General features: G+C 43.4%; 1 protein-coding gene across 10 annotated transcripts in view; it reads left to right on the top strand.

Moving 5' to 3' along the window:
- NOL8 (nucleolar protein 8) overlaps positions 1 to 19,738 on the top strand; it is an 828,826-nt gene that overhangs the window by 573,106 nt on the left and 235,982 nt on the right. For all 10 annotated transcript variants that reach the window (XR_013262355.1, XM_077452483.1, XM_077452484.1 and 7 more), the window contains one exon: positions 1,734 to 1,795. Coding sequence is in view for 9 of the 10 variants with exons in the window: in XM_077452483.1 (XP_077308609.1) it covers positions 1,734 to 1,795 (62 nt within the window). In the remaining variant the exon portion in view is untranslated. The remainder of the gene's footprint in view (positions 1 to 1,733; positions 1,796 to 19,738) is intronic.

The following is a 19,738-nucleotide window of genomic DNA, read 5'->3' on the forward strand; positions in this document are numbered from 1 at the left end:
AGGAAACTGAAAGCTAAACTAATGACTAGGGACATTCAAGACTGATTTCCAATACAAGTGTATGTATGTAAAGTTATAACCAACATGCAATACCCAAAGAAATGTTGAGAACTGTATGATTTGTACTTTGTAAACCTTAATAAAAATCGTTGAAACATAAAGAACGGAGAGGGGTTTCTGAGTCTGTGATTCCTGTCTTGCTGAAAGCAAAACAAGCCACTTCCAAAAAGATCTATCATCATACCTGGAAACCCTACTTTCTCTGTTGTGAGTCCGTCCATTCAGTCCAGAGATCACCCCGTTCCTTGCCTTCTCGCCTTCCTACAAACAGGTCTTGACCACAGTCTAGCGCTTAGCACCCTAAAGGGAAAGCTATCCAGCTTATCTTTCCTTTTTAAAGGCCTCTGGCTTTGCACTTCCACGTGAAAACCTACATTCAAGGTGTTTTATATGTTGGGCCCCCCTTTGCAGCTTCTGTAGGACTTTAATCTGGTTCTCTCTGACCTACAGAAATCATCAAGGATATTCCCATGGAGATTCTTGCCAGCAAGGCAGCCTTTTTGGTTGCCAACACAAATTTCTATATTTAAGTACAGGGCACAGACCATATTCCCTAAAATTTCCTTGTTACTCTGCATTGCTCGCTGCAAAATTGAGGACTTCTGGTGTGGGGTAGCTTTATAGGGGAGACTTCCCAGGGGGATGGCCCTCAAAATCACCTGAAAGTATGAGCCCGAACTCATGGTGTATGAATGAGTTGCCCGTGTCCTGTACCATATTCCAAGATATGGAATTTACAGGCAAATCAAAATTCTTCTTATTGCTTTTACAGTTGTTATGGGTATCTTTTGTACTAATGGCTCTGAGTATGCCAGAATTTGTGTTTGCAGACCCAAAGATATAATTTATTGGAGCTTTTTCATCCTTTGATGTGGTGTTATTTTAGCTGGTTGTCCAGTGAATAAATACTTCTGTCCTAGAGCAGCTTCTCTCACTCAATCAACTGTGTCTATGGAGGGGACCAGCTAGGCTGTTTAGGCTACTAACTCTTCCTCTAGTCCTCATCACCATCACCCAAGAAGGCGGTATTTCACAGACGGCTGGGAAAACTTTATTAGGTGGTTTTTATTTTTATTTTTATTTATTTTTTTACTATCATTCCAGTGCACAGAAATTACAAACACTTTGGAATTCTTCCAAGATGGTGTTTTTCTGTACTTGCAGAAAATGTATTGGTCTTGCAAAAATAAAACTAATGAAGCATCTATTTCTAAGAACTGGTAAGCTGCAATGTGTTACATTTTTGTTTTAGGACTAAAGTATCCTATAAAGTGACTGTCATGAGAGAAGCATGTAGGTTGACATTGCTGGTCTACTTTTTTGAAAATGCTTGTTTCCTGGTTTTGTCTGACTTAAGTTGAGTCGAGTCCCAGAACCAGCATGCTGTAAATGAGTGGCAGAAAGTGTCCATTCCTTTTCTCTATACCTTCTTTAAGACGGTCACTTAGACAATTTTTAAAGCCAATGCATCAGCAAAGGAACATATATATGAAAAAGATTTTAGTAGTGACAGCCTACATGATCGCTCATTACAGAATCCATTTAAAGGGGACAGTCTTTCCTACAAATGTAGACCCGTAGTTCTTGTGAGTATGAGACACTTTTTCTGCATTACATTAATGTTGTCCTATTCTGCATACATTGTACTTTTCTTTTTCCTTTTACTCTTGCAGTACACAACCAGATATAAGCACCATTCGTTTCTTCTTTGTGAAAGATGATGAACGGTTAAAAAGTAAGTTTACTTCTGTTTTATTCACTTAAGCAGATTAATGTTTTAAATTTGTTTATAAGAAGACACTGTGGGCATAGTTCATGAAATGCTACCTACCGCTTTAAGATCAAGGAGAGAATAGCTCATAGCACTTTTTAAATATCTTTTTTTTTTTGCAGTTCACAAAATAAACTACTAAAATACAGCATGTGCTATTTCATGAAGTCATGCAGTTTTTTAGTAGTGAAAACTTGCAGTATATTAACTCTGGGAACCCACCGCAGTCCTTAACCAGTGAATAGCTGGTTAAGGTGCCAGCACCCACTGGCGTCCTTAGCAGCCAGTGCATAGCTTGTTGATGAGGAGTCGGTACCCACCACGTCCTTAAACCATGACTCATCTGCAGTCGGCAGCGTAAAGAGGAAAAAATGTAAAAAAACAGCACTGAGTTTCTACTCTTCTCCCCTCCCCCATTTCCATACCAGGCCCTTCGGGGGAGGTTGGTTCAAACCCTTAGTTTATCAAGTGACGGGTATGGATTGGATGGAGTGTTTATCAGGATTGACACTGGATTTACTTCAGGCACTTTTTTTTTTTTTTTTTTAATAAAGGAGTTGGCAAAAACTGCCTCTGGGTTTTTTTTTCTTTGGCCATTTTGTTTAGTGAGAGTAGAGGTGCTATGTACCCCAAGCTCATTCACATAAGCGGGTAACGTGCTCTGGGGGCCTCCAGATTTTGATATTTCACCCCCCCGGGTCAGCATGGGGAAAGGGGCTCTGGGGAAGGGTAATCCTGTAGTATTGCATGCCTGGACCACTACTTTAATGTATTTGTTTATTTCATGTAGTGAATTGACTTTAAAGGATAAGTTCACCATTTGGAAAATGTTAAATGTTCCACTCGTATTTAGGGTGGAACATGTAACATGTTCCAGCAGCTGCAGCCTCTTCCTTCTAACCCCTCCCTCCCTCCCAGTGACAGTGAGCAGGCATCTTTTCTGGGCGACCGCTGTCACTGGTTTGACAGTTTGTGGTTGCCCATTCACAGATCAATCGGCCACGTGATTTTTTCACAGTGCTCTGTAAAAGAAAGAAATTGACAGTATGTGCTTAAAGATAACTCAGCCAATTTCTGAAGATGTCAAGCATAGTCCATGGTAAATCCAGTGAGATAAAAAACAATAATCTGCTAATGGCATCTGATCCTGACCATAGACACAGGCTCTGTATGTAGATATGAGACAGGAAGAAGGAAAAGTGCCTCTGTTTAGTATCTAAAAGCTATTTATTTTGAAACCAAGACAATTGGTCAATCACATGATAAAGGATAGTATTTGGCTCATAGGTATAGTGGAAAACCTCCATAGCACTGTGGGGAGTAGTGCTACTCTGAAAGATTAGGGACAGTACCTACTGCAGCGATGAAAATCAGAAGCTGCGGTGGAACGCAACGTCAGCAGGCAAGTTATCAGGCAGGAAGTGCGTAACGTATTTCGGTGCATGAGCAATACACCGAGGGTGTGCGCACTCCTTTGTCAAGCTATTGGCTGGTTTGTGGATGGGCTATTTCCCCAGTCATCATCCAGGACAGCCCATTAGAGAAGCATCTCCTCCAACAGGAACTGAAAACACATCACAAATATACTTTAAAAGGCAGTCACTCTGCTGAACTGGTCAGGCCTCCTTCACCTAGGTTCATGGAACCTGAGTGAAGGAGGCCTCTGTTCTCTGGCTTTCTTTTTGTTCCGCCCACATCTTTACCTTCTTGGCTCCACTGGGAGCAGCTAGTAGGATTTTCTGCAAGATGGCCCTTCAAGAGGACTCCAGAGAGGGAGGTAGTAGCTTGGTTCCCTTTCTCCTTCTGTGCCTGGCGAAGGCAATGACTGAAAGTGACATACCCCCCCTGACAGGAACCGGAACAGGCAGCGTGGGTTCCCAGTCCAAGTGTCTGGGTGTGTGCACTATCCGCACTATAGGACTTTTTTTGCAGGGGTTCGCGCAGTAGCTTTTTTGGGTTCTATCAGGAAGCTACAGGTGGAGGAGCTAATACTGCATTTTGGGCTCAATGCAGACTACAGCTCAGGCAGATACAGGCGCCCTTGGCACCAGCAGGACATAAGATGGAGGTTGCTGTAAAAACCTAGGAGCAAGCACAAGTAAAAGTAGGTAGTACCCTCATTTATGCTTGCTCCTAGGTTTTCACCCAGCTTGTAATTTGTCACCTGGGGCCCCTTGATTTGGGGTTAATGTGGCAGGGCACAGGGGGAAGTTCTGTGCTGGCCGTGTCCCCTGGACACAGCCAGTCACAGATCGCTGTAAACGGCCAATGACAGCAGCCGTTTACAGCGCGATCGGCGTGCCCAATGAGAGATGATCTCATATGTAAACATATGAGATCATCTCTCATCGCCGGCTTTCCCTCCTCACACAGACAACGTGTGAGGAGGGAGAGATGAACGGCCACAGCGGCCGTTAGTCGGTAAAAAATAAATAAAATAAAAATAAAGGTCCCACAATGTCACTGCCACCTGTCCACACTGCCACCTGTCCCCACTGCCACCTGTCAATACCATTTGTCCCCAGTTCCACCTGACAGTGCCATTTGCCCCAGTGCCAGCTGTCAGTGCCATTTGCCCCAGTGCCAGCTGTCAGTGCCATTTGCCCCAGTGCCAGCTGTCAGTGCCATTTGCCCCAGTGCCAGCTGTCAGTGCCATTTGCCCCAGTGCAAGCTGTCAGTGCCATTTGCCCCAGTGCCAGCTGTCAGTGCCATTTGCCCCAGTGCCAGCTGTCAGTGCCATTTGCCCCAGTGCCAGCTGTCAGTGCCATTTGCCATCAGTGCCAGCTGTCAGTGCCATTTGCCATCAGTGCCATTTGCCCCAGTGCCACCTGTAATCAGTGCCATGTGTCAGTGCCATTTGTAATCAGTGCCACGTGTCAGTGCCATTTGTCATCAGTGCCATTTGTAATCAGTGCCACGTGTCAGTGCCATTTGTAATCAGTGCCACGTGTCAGTGCCATTTGTAATCAGTGCCACGTGTCAGTGCCATCTGTCATCAGTGTCACGTATTAGTGCATTTGTCATCAGTGCCACTTATTAGTGCCATGTGGCATCAGTGCCACATATTAGTGGCATCTGTCATCAGTGTCACGTGTCATCAGTGCCACGTATCAGTGCCACGTCAGTGTCATTGTCCTGGTGCTCCAGGGCCTTCAAAAGTGTAATAGTTAGTCAACAAGTTAGATGTGTAATTTATACTCCTAGAACACCTGTTGGCGCTCCCTATATGTTGGGCCTCCCTGAGTGGCTAGGCTGCGGAAAAGTCCCACACGTGGTATCGTAATACTCAGGAGGAGTAGCAGAATGTATTCTGGGGTGTCATTTGTGATATACACATGCCAAGTGAGAGAAATAACCTATTACAATGACAATTTTGTGAAAAAAAAAAATCTTCATTTTGCAAAGAATTGTGGGAAAGAATGACAACATCAAAAACCTCACCATGCCCCTTACTAAATACCTTGGAATGTCTACTTTCAAAAAAGGGGTAATTTGGTGGGTATTTGTACTTTCCTGGCTTGTTTGGGTCGCAAGAAATGAGATAGGCCACCAGTACATCAGATGTGATAAATTTTGTATGATTTACACTACAGCCTGTAGACTCTCTAACTTTCACAAAGACCAAATAATATCCACCAATTTGGGTTATTTTTACCAAAGATATGTAGCAGTATAAATTGTGGCCAAAATTTATGAAGACAAATTAATAATTTTCAAAATTTTATCACAGAAACAAAGAAAAATGCTTTTTGTTTTTTTCAAAATTTTCGGTCTTTTTTCATTTATAGCGCAAAAAATAAAAACCCCAGAGGTGATCAAATACCACCAAAAGAAAGCTCTATTTGTGGGGAAAAAAAGTACAAAAAATTTATTTGGGTACAGTGTTACGTGACTGAGTAATTGTCATTCAAAGTGTGAGAGCACTGAATGCTGAAAATTGGTCTGGTCACAAGGGGGGTTTAAGTGCCCAGTTTTCAAGTGGTTAATTAGCCTTAATTGTTTCTATAATCTGTTACCTGGGTGTGGTTTCCTCACAGGTGTTTGGTGTACCTCCCTACACACAATACAATCTGCAGTCTGTTAATTTCAGCTGACAGAAGTTTTTAATCTCCATCTGTCTTTCAGAAACCTTCCATTCCCACTAGAGAGCTGGGAAGTGTAAACTCTTGATGGAGGACTGGTTACTGGGTATACTTCACTCACCTGGGATCTCACTATATAAGCCTCAGTGGAGAGGTCGATCTCATGGTAAATTTACAGCCTTAGCACAAGACTGTCTTTTAGGCCTAAAGTTTAAAGAGGGATTCCACCTACAAAAAAATATTAAAAGCCAGCAGCTATAAATACTACAGCTGCTGACTTTTAATAAATGGACACTCACCTGTCCCAGGTTCCAGCGATGCCGGCAGCCGAGTCCGATCGATCGCTCGGCTCTCGGCTGCTGCCGCCACCATTCTAGGTGAGGGAATCAGGAAGTGATGAAGCGAATCGGCTTCACTTCCCGGTTCCCTACTGCGCATGCGCGAGTCGCGCAGCACAATAGGAATTGTCTGCGCTGTCACTAGGACCCATGTGTGTCCCAGCAGACAGCGCGGCAGGACAGGAAATGGCGTAGACTCCCACGGGAGTCTATGCCCGGAAGTGGGTGTAAATACCTGTCTTTGACAGGTATCTCCACCCCCCTCCCCCCTGAAAGGTGCCAATTGTGACACCGGAGGGGGGGAGGGTTCCGATCAGCGGAAGTTCCACTTTAGGGTGGAACCCCGCTTTAATGTTACACTTGGCATCTTGGGTGTCGTGTAGTAACCATTTTGGTGCTACTGGGTTTTCATGTGGAGTTGCATTTTTGTCTTTTACCTGGGTGCGTCTGCCTCACAGGTGTTTTGGCTTGCCTTCCTACACACAGTGCAATCTGCAATTGATTAACAAATCAGCTGGCAGAAGTTTAATCTCCACTTATCTTACAGAGCCCTCTATACCCCACTAGTACAGAGCTGTGAAGGAGGAAGTGTAAGTTATTGAGATTGTTTTGATGGACTTGTCACCTGGTGTACTATGCCTTCACTCACTTGGGATTTGACCATAAAATCCTCAGTAATTATGTGGCATATTCAGTGTTTATCTGGCGCTCCAGATGGAGTAATCCTTAGGGTTAAAGTCTGTGGCTGTAATAACTGGATGGTGATGTATCCGTAGAAAGGTGTATTAACCACTTTCAGACCGGACCATTTTGCTGGTAAATGACCAGAGGTCTTTTTACACTTTGGCACTGCGCTGCTTTAACTGGTAATTGCGCGGTCATGCAATGTTGTACCCAAACGAAATTTGCGTCCTTTTCTTCCCACAAATAGAGCTTTCTTTTAAAGGTATTTGACTGACTCTGCGATTTTTATTTTTTGCGATATAAACGTAAAAAGACCGGAAATTTTGAAAAAAAATGATATTTTCTACTTTTTGTTATTAGAAAAATCCAATAAACTCAATTTTAGTCATACATTTAGGCCAAAATGTATTCAGCCACATGTCTTTGGTAAAAAAAAAAGTCAATAACTGTATATTTATTGGTTTGCGCAAAAGTTGTCACATCTACAAACTAAGGTACATTTTCTGGAATTTACGCAGCTTTTAGTTTATGACTGCCTATCTCATTTCTTGAGGTGCTAAAATGGCAGGGCAGTACAAAACCCCCCCAAATGACCCCATTTTGGAAAGTAGACACCCTAAGGAAATTGATAAGAGGCATGTTGAGCCCATTGAATATTTTTTTTTTTTGCCGCAAGCGATTGAATAATGACAAAAAAAAAAAAAAAATTTTTACACAAAGTTGTCACTAAATGATATATTGCTCACACATGCCATGGTTATATGTGGAATTGTACCCCAAAATACATTCTGCTGCTTCTCCTGAGTAGGGGGATACCACATGTGGTTGACTTTTTGGAAGCCTAGCCGCGTACGGGGCCCCGAAAGCCAAGCACCGCCTTCAGGATTTCTAATGGCATACATATGTCATTTTACTCCTCACTACCTATCACAGTTTTGAAGGCCATACAATGCCAAGATGGCACAAAACCCCCACAAATGACCCCATTTTAGAAAGTAGACACCCCAAGCTATTTGCTGAGAGGCATGTTGAGTCCATGGAATATTTTATATTTTGCCACAAGTTGCGGGAAAATTACAAACTTTATACATTTTTCACAAAGTTGTCACTAAATGATATATTGCTCACACATGCTATGGGCATATGTGAAATTACACCCCAAAATAAATTCTGCTGCTTCTCCTGAGTACGGGGATACCACATGTGTGGGATTTTTTGGGAGCCTAGCCGCGTACGGGGCCCCGAAAACCAAGCACCGCCTTCAGGCTTTCTAAGGGCGTAAATTTTTCATTTCACGCCTCACTACCTATTACAGTTTTGAAGGCCATAAAATGCCAAGATGGCACAAAACCCCCCCAAATGACCCCATTTTAGAAAGTAGACACCCCAAGCTATTTGCTGAGAGGCATGTTGAGTCCATGGAATATTTTATATTTTGCCACAAGTTGTGGGAAAATTACAAACTTTTTTTTATTTTTATTTTTTTTTCACAAAGTTGTCACTAAATGATATATTGCTCACGCATGCCATGGGCATATGTGAAATGACACCCCAAAATTAATTCTGCTGCTTCTCCTGAGTACGGGGATACCACATGTGTGGGATTTTTTGGGAGCCTAGCTGCGTACGGGGCCCCGAAAGCCAAGAACCGCCTTCAGGCTTTCTAAGGGTGTACATTTTTGATTTCACGCCTCACTACCTATTACAGTTTTGAAGGCCATAAAATGCCAAGATGGCACAAAACCCCCACAAATGACCCCATTTTAGAAAGTAGACACCCCAAGCTATTTGCTGAGAGGCATGTTGAGTCCATGGAATATTTTATATTTTACCACAAGTTGCGGGAAAATTACAAACTTTTATTTTTTTTTATTTTTTTTTTCACAAAGTTGTCACTAAATGATATATTGCTCACACATGCCAGGGGCATATGTGAAATGACACCCCAAAATAAATTCTGCTGCTTCTCCTGAGTACGGAGATACCACATGTGTGGGACTTTTTGGAAGCCTAGTCGCGTACGGGGCCCCGAAAACCAAGAACCGCCTTCAGGATTTCTAAGGGTGTAAATTTTTGATTTCACACCTCACTACCTATCACAGTTTTGAAGGCCATAAAATGCCAAAATAGCACAAAACCCCCCAAAATGACCCCATTTTGGAAAGTAGTGAGTATTTTGCAGCTCTCATTTGTTTTTGAAAATGAAGAAAAAAAAATAATGTATATTTTTTTTCTTTTTTTCAATTTTCAAAACTTTGTGACAAAAATGAAGGTCTGCAAAATACTAACCATACCTCTCGGCAAATAGCTTGGGGTGTCTCCTTTCCAAAATGGGGTCACTTGGGGGGATTTTGTGCTATCTGGGCATTCCATGGCCTCCGAAACTGTGATAGGCAGTGAGGAATGAAATCAAAAATTTACACCCTTATAAATCCTGAAGGTGGTGCTTGGATTTTGGGGTACCGTACGCGGTTAGGCTCCCAAAAGGTCTCACACTTGTGATATCCCCGTACTCAGGAGAAGCAACAGAATGTATTTTGGGGTGTAATTTTACATATAACCATGGCATGTTTGAGCAATATATCATTTAATGACAACTTTGTGCAAAAAAAAAATAATAATGTATTTTTTCCACAACTTTTGTCAAAATATAAAATATTCCATGGACTCGACATGCCTCTCAGCAAATAGCTTGGGGTGTCTACTTTCTAAAATGTGGTCATTTGGGGAGGTTTTGAACTGTCCTGGCATTTTATGCACAACATTTAGAAGCTTATGTCACACATCACCCACTCTTCTAACCACTTGAAGAAAAAGCCCTTTCTGACACTTTTTGTTTACATGAAAAAAAAAATTTTTTTGCAAGAAAATTACTTTGACCCCCCAAACATGAAGTGTTTTTTTAAAGCAAAAGCCCTACCGATTAAAATGGTGGGTGTTTCATTTTTTTTTTTTTTCACACGGTATTTGCGCAGCGATTTTTCAAACGCATTTTTTGGGGAAAAAACACACTTTTTTTTATTTGAATGCACTAAAAATCACTATATTGCCCAAATGTTTGATGAAATAAAAAATATGATCTTAGGCCGAGTACATGGATACCAAACATGACATGCTTTAAAATTGCGCAGAAACGTGCAGCGGCGACAAACTACGTACATTTTTAAAAGCCTTTAAATGCCTTTACAGGTGACCACTTTAGATTTACGGAGGAGGTCTACTGCTAAAATTAGTACCCTCGATCTGACCTTCGTGGTGATACCTCACATGCATGGTGCAATTGCTGTTTACATATGACACCAGACCAACGCTTGCGTTCGACGTTGCGCCTTAGCAGGGGGGGACAGGGGTGTTTTTTTTTTTTTTTTTTTTTTTTTTATTATTTATTTTGCTTTTTTATTTTATTTTTAAACTGTTCCTTTCATTTTATATATATTTTTTTATGATTTTTATTGTTATCTCAGGGAATGTAAATATCCCCTATGATTGCAATAGGTAGTGACAGGTACTCTTTTTAAAAAAAATTAGGGTCTATCAGACCCTAGATCTCTCCTCTGTCCTCAAAGCATCTGACCACACCAAGATCGGTGTGATAAAATGCTTTCCCAATTTCCCAATGGCGCTGTTTACATCCCGCAAAATCTAAGTCATGAAATGCTCGTAGCTTCCGGTGTCTTAGGCCATAGAGATGATTGGAGCCATTCTGGTCTCTGATCAGCTCTATGGTCAGCTGGCGGAACCACCGGCTGCATTCTCAGGTTCCCTGTTGGGACAGGAGAGCCTGAGAAAACCATGGAAGATGGTGCGGGGGGGGGGGGACATTCCCTCCCACTGCTTGTAAAAGTAGTCTAGAGGCTAATTAGCCGCTAGGATTGCTTTTACATAAAAGTCGACCGCTGGCTGAAAAGAATGATACCAAGATGATACCTAAACATGCAGGCATCATTCTGGTAAAAGGACTCAAAGTCCCGCAACATACCAGTATGTTGCTGGAACTGGTTGGGCATATATTGTAATTTTTTTTTTATGCAGCCTGTGGGCTGAACGAAAAAAAAATATTGATCGGTGGGTATGCCCACCATTAGATACCACCCTTCATCCACCCACTTTTAATGGTGGGCATACATGCACCATTTATATATGCCGAAGCATGGGGGCATCCTCCCGCAAAAGGTAGGAGCAGATCGCTCCTCCACCCCTTATGCCCCCATGCTTCGGCATATATGCTCTTTTTTAACTGTGGTGGTGAAATCACCCCCGACAGTGCTGGAGTAGCGGCTTTATGTATCATGGGAGCAAACGCTGTTGCTGTCAAGATAAATAAATCCGCTCTGCAGCAGAATGGCGTACCTGCTAAGCAAATGATGGTTAACAATAAAACAAAGTAACATTACAGTATAACAGTAGGACTTACCATACCTGCAAAGCAAATACAAAAAAAATAGCAAAAAATAACACATTTAACACAATCTGTGCCTAAAATATATATATGCCGAAGCATGGGGGCATCCTCCCGCAAAAAAGTTATGCCGCGTACATACATTCAAACTTTTCCACGGGCAAGCCCTCCGTCAGAATTTTGACTGTATGTACGCGGCATTAGGAGCAAAATCGCTCCTCCACCCCTTATGCCCCCATGATTCGGCATATATGCTCTTTTTTAACTGTGGTGGTGAAATCACCTCCGACAGCGCTGGAGTCGTGGCTTTACGTATCGTGGGAGCAAACGCTGTTGCTGTCAAGATAAATAAATCCACGCTACAGCTGAATGGCGTACCTGAAAACAAAAAATGGTTAACAATAAAACATTGCAGAATAGAATACAGTACAAAGGAGCAGAACAATAGAGAGAGAGAGAACAATAAAACGACAACTATTTTTGGTTTTTTTATTTTATATTTTTTATTTTTTTTTGTTTTTTTTACTTTTTTTTTTTTTTTTTTTAAACACTTTTTTATGTAACTTTAACACTTCTGTTGTAACGGTTCCAGCGGTTTGGGTCTCTCAAAATGCGATGGCATCTTGGGAGACCCTGTGAACGTGTGCCTAGCCTGTGCAATGCTGTACCCTACGCTAATACTCAGCTAGTGAATGGTAGCGTTCAAAACATTCACCAATGCAAAGACCAGGATTGTCAGGACAGCGGGGACAATAATGACGGGTGTCACGCCTATATCCGCGCTTTCTGCAGACACGACATTTTCTTTGGGGGGCTCGTTGGGTAGGGGTACTCGGGATGACATAAGAATAATGCCTCTCATGCAGCCGGCTTACTGCATCTGGTAGGGGAAGGTGAGGTGGAGCACCGTCTGGATACAGAAGGGCTCTGACGATATCCTCCTGGAATTTAAGGAAGGATCCAGTCCGTCCTGAAGCTTTGTGTAGTACATAAGCATTCAGTATAGCCAATTGGAATAAATAAACAGACACTTTTTTGTACCAGCGTCTGGCCTTACGGGCAACTAGATACGGCGCCAACAACTGGTCATTGAGGTCCACCCCTCCCATGTTAAGGTTATATTTGTGGACACAGAGGGGTTTCTCCACAATACCAGTCGCCGTAGGAATTTGGACCGTCGTGTCTGCATGAAGGGAGGTAAGAACGAAAACATTCTTATTATCCCTCCACTTCATAGCGAGCAAATTATTACTGCGCAAGCAGGCTCTCTCCCCCAGCCTAAGACGGGACTCTACAAGCCGCTGGGGAAAGCCCCGGCGATTAGGTCGCACGGTGCCACATGCTCCAATCTGCTGATCAAACAAGTGACTAAACAGTGGCACGCTTGTGTAATAATTGTCCACATACAAGTGGTACCCCTTTCCGAATAAGGGTGACACCATGTCCCACACTATCTTGCCAGCGCTTCCTATGTAGTCAGGGCAGTTCTCCGGCTCTACGTGACTATCTTTACCCTCATAAACCATGAAACTACGTGTATAGCCTGTGGCCCTGTCACAGAGCTTATACATCTTGACCCCGTATCTGGAACGCTTGTTGGGGACGTATTGTTTGAATGACAATCGACCAGAAAACTTAATCAGGGACTCATCAACGCAGACAACTTGATCGGGAGTAAACAAGTCTGCAAAACGTTGGTTGAAGTCCTTTATGAGGGGCCGAATTTTGTAGAGCCGATCGTATTCAGGGTCTCCACGAGGACGACAGAGTTCATTGTCGCTGAAGTGCATGAACCGCAAAATCATCTCGTATCGTGCCCTGGACATGGAAGCAGAGAACACGCGCATATGGTGAATTGGGTCAGTGGACCAATATGACCGCAACTCACTCTTTTTGGTTATGCCCATGTTGAGGGAGAGGCCCAGAAAGATTTTAAATTCGGAAACCGTAACTGGTTTCCATTGTTTGGCAAGGGCGGACTGGGGAATAGTGGCGATGTGTTGAGCAGCGTACAAATTGGTTTGGTCCACAATAGATCTATAGAGATCTTCGGTGAAAAACAGTGAGTAAAAGTCAAGTGTCGTAAAATCAACTGTTTCTACGTTAATGCCAGGTTGGCCAGTGAATGGGTGAAGTACGGGTTCTGCAGAAGATGTGGGCACCCAAATAGGATTGGCGAATTCTGCAGGAAGGGCACTATGGGTACGACGGGCCTGTCTTTGTCTTCTTCTTGGTGGCAGCGGGACACTACTTGTGCTTGCCACCTCGCCAGCTTGGACTGCACTTATGGGACTCGCCACGTCACCACGTGTTACTGCAGTGCTGGATGTAGGTCCAGGGTGTACTAGGCCGCTGGTGCTTGCCAGTTCACCAGAAGGATGAGCGGCTCACGTACGTCTCTGCTCCATACGAGTGACCTGCGGTTTCTGCACCTGAACAACAGAATACATTCGGGATTGGGCACACCTGTCCTTAACAGGGGCCTCATCTCCGTCGTCAGAGCTATCTGTCATGGAGCCGCTGTCCTCTACAGGATCGTATTCTGAGCCTGAATCTGACAGATGAGTGACGTCCTCTTAACTATCTGTCATGCTCAGAAACGTGTAGGCCTCTTCACTAGTGTACCTTCGCTTTGCCATTTTGGGCTCTAAATTTAGGGGTACACTAGTGAGACTCACAGGTAAAAAAAGCACCTAGCCTGTCAGCGACTGTTTCAAAACGCTACAAAAAAAACTGTTAGCGATCGCAGGGATCAAGCCTGACTCTGCAAAAGCTGCAGTTATGTGTGTTGTGTTTTGTAAGTGACAGTGATCGATCGATACTGCACTTGGGTGGGCTGGGCTGGGCTTGGCGGAGGGGCTAAACGCAGGTGCTAGCAGGTATCTGGGCTGATCCCGCTAACAATGCGTTTTGGGAAACCTAAAATGCTGGCAACGCTAATATAGATCTGATCAGATACTATATTACTAAGGGAGGTGTATGCTTTGCGCGTGGGTGTTAGCGGTACTGGCACTAACCTGACGCTGGGGCGACGCAGACCTTATCTGACCCTCAAACTTATATCACCCGCCGGGTGATCAGGGGGTTAAACCTTTATTAGGTAATAAATGGGTGCCCTGAAACAAAAAAAATAACTAACCAACCAGCGTCACCTGTAACAGTTATATGGTGATCACTGGTGAAAGGGTTAACTGGGGGGCAATCAGGGGGCTATGCGGTAGTATATGGGGGTCCCTGACGCTATAAAAAGCTGCGGCGAACCTAAATACTTACCTGCCTAACTAGCGTCACCTGTGACACTAATACAGCGATCAGAAAAACGATCGCTTATTAGTGACACTGGCGACAGGGGGTGATCACAGGGTTAAACCTTTATTGGGGGGGTTAGGGGGGCACCCTAGAGCTAAAGGGGGCTAACCCTAACTGCCCTAACAGTTATTACAGTCACAAATGACACCAATGCAAAAAAAAAAAAATGCAATTGGTGTCACTGTGACTGGGGGGGGCAGGGGTGATTGGGGGGTGATCGGGGGGGTGAAAAGTGTGCCTGGCGTGTTCTACTGTAAGTGTAGTGTTGGGTGCAACTCACCGATCCTCTCTCCTCGGTGCCGGAAAAAGACCGACACGAGGAGAGATTACATCACTTCCTCTGCCTGTGTTTACAATACAGGAGAGGAAGTGATGTCACCGAGCATTTCCATTCGTCGGGAGCGATCGCGAGGGGGTGGCCATGAATGAATGGCCGCCCCCTCATCCCGGATCGCTCCCGAACGATTACCGACCGCCGCAGGCACCGGGGGGGGGCCCGATCGGGCCCCCCACCCGCGGGAAGGCAGGGACGTACAGGTATGCCCATATGCCTGCCCGTGCCATTCTGTCGATGTACATCGTCGTGCGGCGGTCGGGAAGTGGTTAAGGTTTAAATAGGAAGGCAGCCATCCTTCAGCGTGTGTCCAGAACTCTGCAAGACATGTAAGAAAAAAACAGGGAGGGGGAGCGACTGACCTGTGTTTAGCATTAAAATGATGACTTTAATAGAATAAGATTAAAAACACAAGATGATAGAAGATGCATGCTCATCAAAGTAAAGTGCAGTCCTGGCATTCAACATCAGGCCAATAGAAGGAGCATTCAGCTCCGAGCGCGTAGCCTTTCATCACTGCAGCCCTGACTGACAAGATTCCAACCCTGCCTAGGTCCAATCAGACGCCAGTGACATCACTTCCTGTTCCATGGTCTATGCTGGTCTGTGTGGAGCTGCTTGGTTCCTTTGCTCCTGGAGAAACACTGTGATCCATTCCAGTCAGCTGCTCAATTCTTTCCAGCTATCCGGAATGGCGATGGGACCCACAGAGCCATGTGGAATGCCAGGACAGCACTTTACTTTGAGCATGCATCTTCTATCATCTTGTAAGTGTTTTTAATCTTATCCCATTAATGTCATCATTTTAATAATACACTCAGGTCGGTGCCTCCCCCTCCCTGTTTTTTCAGTAGTTATGTGGGGTTTATCCTGCCACCCACATTCTCTGCCTTAGCACAAGTCTTCAATGGAATAAAGCAGGCGTCTCCTGCTGGGCTTTTAAGTGTAAGCAATGGATAGTTAACTTTTTCACCACTATGTTAACCTCTGTCTATGTACAGTGGTGTGACAAAAGTGTTTGCCCCCTTCCTCATTTCCTGTTCCTTTGCATGTTTGTCACACTTAAGTGTTTCGGAACATCAAACCAATTTAAACAATAGTCAAGGACAACACAAGTAAACACAAAATGCAATTTGTAAATGAAGGTGTTTATTATTAAAGGTGAAAAAAAATCCAAACCATCATGGCCCTGTGTGAAAAAGTGATTGCCCCCTAAACCTAATAACTGGTTGGGCCACCCTTAGCAGCAACAACTGCAACCAATAACTATTGCGATAACGTGCAATGAGGCTTTTACAGCGTCCTGGAGGAATTTTGGCCCACTCATCTTTGCAGAATTATCCTAATTCAGTTACATTAGAGGGTTTTCGAGCATGAACGGCCTTTTAAAGGTCATACCACAACATCTCAATAGGATTCAGGTCAGGACTTTGGCTAGGCCACTCCAAAGTCTTCATTTTGTTTTTCTTCAGCCATTCGGTGATGGACTTGCTGGTGTGTTTAGGATCATTGTCCTGCTGCAGAACCCAAGTTTGTTTCAGCTTGAGTACACGAACAGATGGTCGGACATTCTCCTTCAGGATCTCTTGGTAGACAGCAGAATTCATAGTTCCTTTTATCACGGCAAGTCTTCCAGGTCCTGAAGCAGCAAAACAGCCACAGACCATCACACTACCACCACCATATTTTACTGTTGGTATAATGTTCTTTTTATGAAATGCAGTGTTCCTTCTACGCCAGATATACTTGGACACACACCTTCCAAAGAGTTCCACTTTTGTCTCATCGGTCCACAGAATGTTGTCCCAAAAGTCTTGGGGATCATCAAGATGTGTTGTGGAGAAATTGAGACGAGCTTTGATGTTCTTTTTGCTCAGCAGTGGTTTTCTCCTTGGAACTCTGCCATGCAGGCCATTTTTGCCCAGTCTTTTCCTGATGGTGGAGGCATGAACGCTGACCTTAACTGAGGCAAGTGAGGCCTGCAGTTCCTTGGACGTTGTTGTGGGGTCTTTTGTGACCTCTTGGATGAGTCGTCGCTGCGCTCTTGGGGTAATTTTGGGCGGCCGGCCACTCCTGGGAAGGTTCACCACTGTTCCATGTCTTCGCCATTTGTGGATAATGGCTCTCACTGTGGTTCGCTGGATTCCCAAAGCTTTGGAAATGGCTTTATAACCCTTTCCAGACTGATAGATCTCAATTACTTTCTTTCTCAATTGTTCCTGAATTTCTTTGGGTCTCGGCATGATGTGTAGCTTTTAAGGATCTTCTGGTGGACCTTACTGTGTCAAGCAGCTCCTATTTAAGTGATGCCTTGATTGTGAACAGGTGTGGCAATAATCAGGCCTGGGTGTGGCTAGAGAAATTGAACTCAGGTGTGGACAACCACAGTTATAGTATGTTTTAACAAGGGGGGCAATCACTTTTTCACACAGGGCCATGATGGTTTGGATTTTTTTTCACCTTTAATAATAAACACCTTCATTTACAAATTGCATTTTGTGTTTACTTGTGTTGTCCTTGACTATTGTTTAAATTGGTTTGATGTTCCGAAACACTTAAGTGTGACAAACATGCAAAGGAACAGGAAATGAGGAGGCAAACACTTTTTCACACCACTGTATGTGTCTGTGTGTGTGCGCTAATATATTGCATAGATCTATTACATGTATGTTATGTCGCCTACTGCATGTCAGCACGTGGTTTAGTTTGGTGTTGCAGCCAGTTACATTATAAGCCCTTGCAAGGATATGTGATGAACTTCTGATGTCCATCCCATTCCACAGTTTTAACCATCTAGGTAATGTTTTATACAGCTTGGTAATCGAGTTCTGCTGCCAATTAGTGTTTTAACGCTAGGACTGACAGGCCATGGGTGATTATTGTGCTCCTTTTGGTGTTATTCATCCTAGATCACAGTTTTAGACCTCTGCATGACTTCTTTGTAGTGAATGTGTCATCTATTTAAAACATATAGAGAATGTCACGGGCTTGCTCTGCAGCAAGGCTAGAATCATTAACGCTACAACTTTTTACATGTGCTTTACTTAGATACCCCCAGCACTCATATCTTGTACCACAGTGGTTCCCTCTTCAGAACTTCCTTGCACATGGATAGAAACTCCAGTTTCTCCAGTGTTTTAAGGCATTTTATGGAATGTCTTTGCTTGTTTTACTTAGTGCAAAGTGCTGTATTAAAAGGTGGTGCTGCGTTGTTCCCAGCAAGATAAGAGAATATGCTGCTAAAGATAGCAGTAAAAATTCAATAAGATGCAGAGGATTTAACAAATTCCTCCGTAACACTGATACAGGTAGTAGTACAATATAAAATAATGGATATTCACCAAAGTGCAACAAATAACTAATAACACCTTTTAAAATTTCAAATAAATCGTGACATCCAAAATTCTAGGTGGTGACATCAAACTGCAGAAAACTAAAAAAAAACAAAAAAAAACACTAAGATACATAGAATATTAGATATGTGCAAGAAAGATCTAAAAACAATCAGTTATGCAAAAACGGCAATAAAGTGCAAAATAAACAGTAGGCAAAAAAGTGCACAATCAGCAATATAGTGCAAAAAATAAAACTTCCTGTGTAAAGATGCAAAATGCAAATGAAAATGCAAAATATATAGCACATTAAATAGTGCTAGAGCTGGTCCATGCAAATCTGCAGTGTGCAAAAAATGCAATTGCATTGGTGAACAGAGTCTATTAAAGTAATTTCTTCATTATGTGAATAAGCATTAGAAATGTGCATGTATCAGAATAAAGTGCTGGAGGAATAGGGTATCTTCTCTTCGTGTAGGTACACACTAATAAGGAGTGGTCTCTTACCTTGCGGTAATGAGGTAACCGCATATGAGTAAACACTGGAAGTGACTTCTTGTCCCCTGTTTCCCTGGACCACAGTGGGTTCTCTATCCCTGGACCACAGTGGGTTCTCTATCCCTGGACCACAGTGGGTTCTCTATCCCTGGACCACAGTGGGTTCTCTATCCCTGGACCACAGTGGGTTCTCTATACCTGGACCACAGTGGGTTCTCTATCCCTGGACCAAAGTGGGTTCTCTATTTATTTGTCTTTGTCTCTCAGTGGATGCAGGCGTAGTAATAGAAAAGAGGGGGTGCCGGATAGTGTAGTATTTTAAACAATATTTGTCTTTATTAAATAGCAATGAGGGTACTCGCATAAATGACAAAAAACACTTATCTCCTACGAGCGACGAGCTAGTTTGCCTACGTCAGTAAGAGTGCCTATCCCGTCCCTACTCGTGACGTCACAACCATATGACTTCATCAGGGGTGCTGGGAAGGCACAAAGATTGTCTTTAACCACTTGCTTACTGGGCACTTAAACCCTCCTCAGTCCCAGACCAATTTTCAGCTTTCAGCGCTGATGCACTTTGAATGACAATTGCGCGGGCATACAACACTGTACCCAAATGAAATTTTTATCATTTTTTTCCCACAAATAGAGCTTTCTTTTGGTGGTATTTAGTTACAGCTCGGAGTTTTATTTTTTGCTAAACAAACAAAAAAAGATGCAAAAAAATAAAAATAAATAAATCATGTTTTAATAGTTTGTTATAAAATTTTGCAAACGGGTCATTTTTCTCCTTCATTGAAGTGCGCTGATTAGGCGGCACTGATGGCTGCATTGGTGGGCACTGATGGGCTGCATTGGTGGGCACTGATGGGCTGCATTGGTGGGCACTGATGGGCTGCATTGGTGGGCACTGATGGGCTGCACTGGTGGG

This window comes from Lithobates pipiens, unplaced genomic scaffold (genome assembly GCF_037356315.1).
Source record: "Lithobates pipiens isolate NorthernLeopardFrog02 unplaced genomic scaffold, aLitPip1_a1.2 Scaffold_23, whole genome shotgun sequence".
NCBI classification, from domain to species: domain Eukaryota; kingdom Metazoa; phylum Chordata; class Amphibia; order Anura; family Ranidae; genus Lithobates; species Lithobates pipiens.